The 6,574-nt window shown below is 40.4% G+C and overlaps 1 protein-coding gene across 6 annotated transcripts in view; it reads right to left on the reverse strand.

Moving 5' to 3' along the window:
- FXR1 (FMR1 autosomal homolog 1) overlaps positions 1-5,385 on the reverse strand; it is a 56,362-nt gene extending 50,977 nt beyond the window's left edge. For 2 of the 6 annotated variants that reach the window (XM_011382902.2, XM_011382927.2), the window contains exon 1: positions 5,156-5,382. In XM_011382902.2, coding sequence (XP_011381204.1) covers positions 5,156-5,206 — 51 coding nt within the window. In that variant the 5' untranslated portion in view covers positions 5,207-5,382. Of the gene's footprint in view, positions 1-5,155 lie in introns of all 6 variants that reach the window. The other 4 variants (XM_023526285.1, XM_011382910.2, XM_011382914.2 and 1 more) reach the window with 4 other exon arrangements.
- Between the last annotated feature and the right edge of the window lie 1,189 nt (positions 5,386-6,574).

Raw genomic sequence — 6,574 nt, forward strand, 5'->3', positions numbered from 1 at the left:
AAAGTGAAGACATAAATCATTTCTCCAAGAATCCTCCCAATTCAGTCCTCTTGACTTCCATGGTATTAATTACTAGTAATCAGTAATTAATAATTGATAAGCTATATATTCGTATTTCAAAAAAAAAAACCACACTATAATGGTTACAGATCAGAAAAATCAGACTAAATATTGAAACAGCCTTTTATTTTACAAACCTAGATTACTCAACCTCACTTTACTCAATTAATGGTAACACTATCTCCCCATCGTCGTGATTGAGGACTAAATGAAATAAATTCATGTAAAGTACCTGCACCGTCTGATAGTCTGGATGCTATAGATTGGCTGTTATTGTTGTTAGAGCTAGATGGGATCTTAATGAACTAACAGAACCTAGCAGATTCCACCAGCTGATAAATCATTAAAACTGTCTCATATTGTAAATGAAAACTCCAAGGTGTCTCAACTAGCTAATACAAGAATTAGGGATCAGTTATGGAAGGTACAGTTTTCTTCCCACTACCAAAAAATAAAAAACAAGTCTGCTACATCCTTAACATTGTGGTAGAGGACTCAATTCTAAAGTTATTATCCGGTCAAGTGTCTGCCCTGTCTTCCTAACTAAAACGTAAGCGCCCTACCCTAAAATTTCCTTTGAAGAACTTAATACTATGCTAACCTAGGCAATTGGAAATGTGAAGCCCTAGAGTTAAATCTCACTTCAGCTACAGTATATTCTTGTCCAAGTTAATCATCAGCAGTTTCCTAATATGAAAATTGGGGATAAAACCGCATACACTTCATGGAGTCCTTGAGAGAACAAAATCAAGAAATACATGTATAAGAGTCATGGAATATCTAGTAAACAATAAGCAGTCATAGAAAACTGTTCTCTCACAGAAAGCACGCAAATATACGATGATGTAGAAAATACGCAGGTGCATTAAAGTAAAAACATGGAAAAATGTGTTTTCTCTAAGTATACAAAAGCCAAGGCCTTGACAGCATATCTCCAGATAGATAAGATTTTTAATTTGTTTTCAGATTTTTCATAGTTGTGTACTGTTCTTGTAATACAAAGAAAAATTACAGGAAAAGTAATTTTTTTAATTGTTAAAGTGGCCTTTTCATTTAGTTAAATCTTAGTTTTTACATTTTTATAAAAATTTCATTTTAAAATATACAACTAAAAATTATCTTTAAATACCTGTATGTTTTTAACTGCCCCTAATATTATTAAGACAGCCACCATCTTTTCCTCAATTACTAATTTCCACAAAAAAAAATCAAATGAATCAATACCAACTGAAAACTAAGTACACCCTGAGAACACAACTCCATAAGTCATCATGGGTGATAATAAAGCGGCATTGATCTAATTACTCTCAAATTTCATTTTAATATTAAACTGAGCTAAAGTAATAAGGAAATTTTGGAAATATTCTATTTTAAATTTTGTTTGATAGTCAATTACAGCCAAAAAAAAAAAATCACACAGATCTAAAGTTAATTCTATCTTCTATAGAAAAGGCCCAATACGTCATTTGACCAACTTACAGATTACATATTTCCTTGGAACACCACAGAAACTTCTCTACATGAGCCAGAAATTGAGTGACTTACTTTCAATGTGCATTTAAAATTATATTCTACCCATGGCTATGCAAATTGCGACATTATTACAAAGCTTAATATCATACACAGTTAAAAAGCATCTCAATGACACCAAATGAGCACAAGGTTTTTGGGGGAGAGTAAAAAAAATGTTCTAAGACTGTGGTAATGGTTACACAACTCTAAATACTCTTTAAACAATCATAGAATGTAAATTCTATCTCACAGCTTAAAAGAAAGTTATCTTATATGGCTAGTAGTATAAACGCTAAAATGCCATGCTCCGGGTAGAAAAGGCTATAAAAACAAATATTTATACAAAAATTATAACCCCTATTAAATGTTTAATTAACATATCTCCAATTCATTTCAATCCATAGTTATAGGACTGCAAAGAACAACGTATCAAATTTTTACCTCTTTAACAACTATAGATCCACTGTTAAGTTAAAAAAAAAAAAAGATGCAAAACGCACTATCATTTGTGTAAATATTTTCTAGGGAAAAAAAGACTACCTAATTTTAGGTCAAATCTTTAGCTTTTCACCAGTTTCAATTAATTTGTGGAATGAAGTTTCAGTTCCACTAGGAAATCTTTAATCAATCTCTACAGAGCACTGCCTCAGGCATGATACTATCTAATCCCATGACTTTGAAATTCTTCACTAGCAACTCATATTTACAGCCAAAAGCATGTATGTGTCTGTGTATTAAAGGGGAAAAAGGAGAAAAGGAGGAGGAAAATCAAAATCACCTGTACAATGAAAACACAACTGAAAGAAAAAATATACCAAAATGTTAACAGCTGTTATCAAGGCAATTTCTGATAATTTCCAAAATTCCCTCACTAACCCTGTATTATTCAAATTAAAAAACTTAAAATTGTGGCTATATTAAATGAAAGAAGCCCAAATCAAAACACTATAAGGTATACAATTCTACATGAAGGACATTCTGAAAAATGCAAAATTACAGGGACAAAAAACACACGATGGTCTGGGGGTGAGGAAACTGACTACTAAGAGGCAGGAGGAAAATTCTGGAGATAATGGAACACCATTCTTCATCGTGTTGGTGGTGGTTACACAACTGTTAGCATTTACCAAAGCTCATATAATTGTCCATTAAAAGGTTAATGTTACTATATGAAAATCTCAAGTCACATAGTTAAAATTAAATTGCTTGTGCATTAAGCCAATTTTTTTCCAACTGAGAAGTTTCATGAGATAAAAAATATTGGAGACCACTAAACTATTTCAAACTTCTCATTTTACACAAAAGAAAAGTGAACCAGGAAGATCTGTTCAGGGTCCATTGCTAGATAATGGTAAACTGAAGTACAGACCTAGAATTCTCACTTAACTTCAAACCTGGGATTCCTCCACTTCACCATTCTTCCAGAGTTCTGAAGACCAGTTTCCACAAAGTACATGTACTAGTCGATTGTAGTAGGATAAAAAATTCCAAGCGTTCAAATGCAATTATCCTAGTACACACAAATGTGGCTAGGGATGCTTCAGAACCTTTGTCAAGTCACCTTACTTTGTTAAGTAACAATGAGTAATGGAGTCAAAATCTAAGTTAAAACCAGGCAGATTTTAAAGTATGGATAGAGATAACAAATGTATGGATAGAGATCAATAAATAGAGTTCCGAAATGGAAACATTAGATCTACTGTGATTTGACTTAACAAAATACTCAGAAACCGAAGACTGTAAAGTCCTTACTAAACTTTCGATGATCTTAAATAATGAAATCTTATTAAAGAGAAATGCAGAACATCTTGTAGAGCAATCAACATGAATTACATAGCTAAAAAGAAACGGTACTCCATCTATCACCCACATGCTGCAAAAGACAAAATAATTTTCTAATTTTCGATATGACCAAAGAAAAAAATACATGCCTCCATTACACAAGAAATATAAAGCCAAATAGTGTTGATACAAAAGTGATGAACCTTATTTATCCCTTGATAGGAAAAGTATGGCAAGACCATCTTTTGTGCGTTGTGCCACAACTCTATCTGCAGTCGAAAACCACTAGGTTTCAATAAGAACAAAAGTAAATAAAATACCTACTCGAATTTTACTTAGGTTATTTGACACCACATTTTAAATGTGACTGCCAATGTAGTCACCCATTAAGACACCTTTCTACAAGCCACAGTTTTCACTTTGTTGACCACCAAAGGAGAGTTAAACTTGTATAAAGCTTAAGGAGATCCTTTTAGATGACAACTGTGATTTCTTACTATGCTATTACCACGTGACAATTAAAATCCACACAGCTAATCCGTAAACTAGTAAACTAATCAGAAAATAGGAAATTGCGACCACCAAATAAATTAACATCTCGTGGGATAAAAGGTACGCTGAAATGAAACCCAGTGAGGATACATTCTGCATACGCACAATACTCCTGTATTAGAAGGCGGCTCCTTCATAAAAATAGCCAGGACTCAAAACATTTGAGATGCTGGCTTAGTGAGATTGACTGACAGACAACAGCTGGGGAGATTTTGTATTGATCTTGTAACATCCTGGCATACTTTGGGAGAAAGAGAGAATCGGAAGAGACCGTTACAATGGGCAAAACAAAACTGCAAGGATTTCATTTTCAGTTTTGTGACCCCCTACACTGGAAGCCCCTACTAAATTCCTGTACTCTCTAATTCCTCTTCCGTTTTCCAACCCCGATCCCACAGTAATGAATCTCCTTCCTCCCGATGGAAACAAAAAAACCTCGTGGGGAAAAAGAAAACAAAAATCAATACCTTCTTCCAAAAACACTGGGTAACTAATATAAAGAAACTAGTCACCTCCTACCTGTCTCCCTAATCCATTTCGCATTTTAAATCTTACTTTTAAAGCCTAGAACTCTCGCCTTTTCTTCCGTAATAGAGGGGCTCAGGCGCCGCCCAATTTCCCAGGCCGCAAAGATTTTAACCCGCCACATTTCAAGGTTTTCTAGTTTTCTATCTTCTGTCCTCATCCTCAATCCAGCACCCGCTTCTTCGGACACTAAAGTTTATTAGCCCAAAACGCTAGTACAAAGGTGAATTCCTAGGATTCCGCGACGCGCCCCCCCACCCCACCAAGGTAGTGGGGAGGGGTCGGAGCTGCGGGCCGAGGCGCTCCCGCTCGGTCGAGTCCGAGGGGCGGGGGAGCGGCTATGACCACACAATCCCACCACCTCCTTTCACGACTCCCCCACCTCCGGGCGCTCAGGCCTGCTCCCAGGGAGCTCCCCGCTGCCCAGCAGCAACTCGGCTTCTCCTCACCGGCCCGCCAAGGACCGCACTAGCATCCAAGGAGATGATTTATAAGTAGGAAAATGCAAAAAGTATCCAACGTGTTGTTCCAAAACATAACGGAGCCCGGGCCCCCGAGACCGTTAAACCGCGGGTAGAGGGGGGAGAAGCGAGGAACTCAGAGGCCTAGGGCTTTGGCCTAGCCGCCCTTTTCGATCCCAAACCTCACACTCCGTGACCACCAGCCCTCTCTCAACCCTGCCCCAACCCCCAGAAGACCCGACAAGCAGCAAAAGGGTCAGTACCTTGTAGAAAGCCCCGTTGGAGCCGCGAACCTCCACCGTCAGCTCCGCCATGTTGGAACCGCAAAGGCCGCTGGGAAGAGATTCTAGAAACTTTCCAACCAGAGGGGAGGAGGGGGAGGGGCATGAAGGAGGCGGGGGGAGGGGCGGGGAAACCCGAGCAGGGACTGGTATCCCCCGCCCCGCACCCTTAGGGTCTCCACGCGCAGCTCCGACTCTCCCAGTGGGATCCCTCCGCTCCTTACATCACTGGCCCTGGGCTCCGCCCGCCGCCGCCGACGCCTGGCTCGCCTCCCGAAACAATCGCGGGAGCTTTGCTGACCCGCCCCTACGTCCCCGCCCCCCCGCCCCCCTCCCCCCGGGCGCCCGCGCCCCCCCCCCGCCCGCCCCCCCGCCCCCCTCCCCCCGGGCGCCCGCGCCCCCCCCCCGCCCGCCCCCCCGCCCCCCTCCCCACGGGCGCCCGCAGCTTGCCCGCTCCGGCCGGTCGGTGCCTCCAGCCGCCCCGGAATGAACTGCGTGGAAGCCGCCCGCCCCACGAATGTGCATTCCGGTGCTCTTGGATATCCTGCCCTTAAACTTCTTGAAGTGCTGGTGTCCCTAGAGTAGCTTCCTCTACTCTTTGGGGGCTCCAATTGCCCACTGACGCAACATTTTGAGGGGATAAGGGAGCCTAAAAATGAAGATACTATGTGCTTCAAATTCTTTCGCCTAGCTTTTTTTTTTTAATTGGTGGCCTTTTTTGACTCAGTTTCCACATTTCCGCACCTCCTTACACAGCTCAGCTGAAAGTTCACACCTGTTAGCATATTAGCCGTTTAAAACTATTTTCAGTTCAACTTAGATGTGTTCACAGTCTACAGCGGAATTTAGGTGAATACACCTTGTTAGCAGTAGTCAGGGAAAGTTTTAATTGAAGGGGAGACCACGTTTTCTTCGGCTGCGACGCTTGCGAACTTCCACAAATAAGATCAAAGCAGAATAAATTCATGACTTGTCTTCTAGAATCTACATCAATACCGTAAGCATTATGATGGAGATACTTTGAATAATACTAAAGCTCTTTCCCAAAGCAAGGCCTTTAGAAAAAAATACTAGGGGGGGGGGAGAGAGAGAGAGAGAGAGAGAGAGAGAGATGTGTTATATTACCATTGTGGCAGAAAAACTATAAAGGGATGCTTTGCTGGCACTAAATGCTCAAAGAAATGCCCACTGGCGCAGCCTTTTTTGAGAAAGGTTGGGGGAAGAGGATCCTAAAAAAATATACATAGCATTTGATCAGCACTTTTAAAGCTCCAAAAGGTAATGGTGGCTGCAAAAGTGCTCAGTATTGTATTGCTGTATACAGTGTCCTTTTAAAAACGTTGATCATGGTGAGGAAAACTAAATATCCATCAATGAATAATAGCCACCATTTAACAAAGG

The sequence above is a fragment of the Pteropus vampyrus genome, unplaced genomic scaffold (assembly GCF_000151845.1).
Source record: "Pteropus vampyrus isolate Shadow unplaced genomic scaffold, Pvam_2.0 Scaffold14, whole genome shotgun sequence".
Lineage (NCBI taxonomy): Eukaryota > Metazoa > Chordata > Mammalia > Chiroptera > Pteropodidae > Pteropus > Pteropus vampyrus.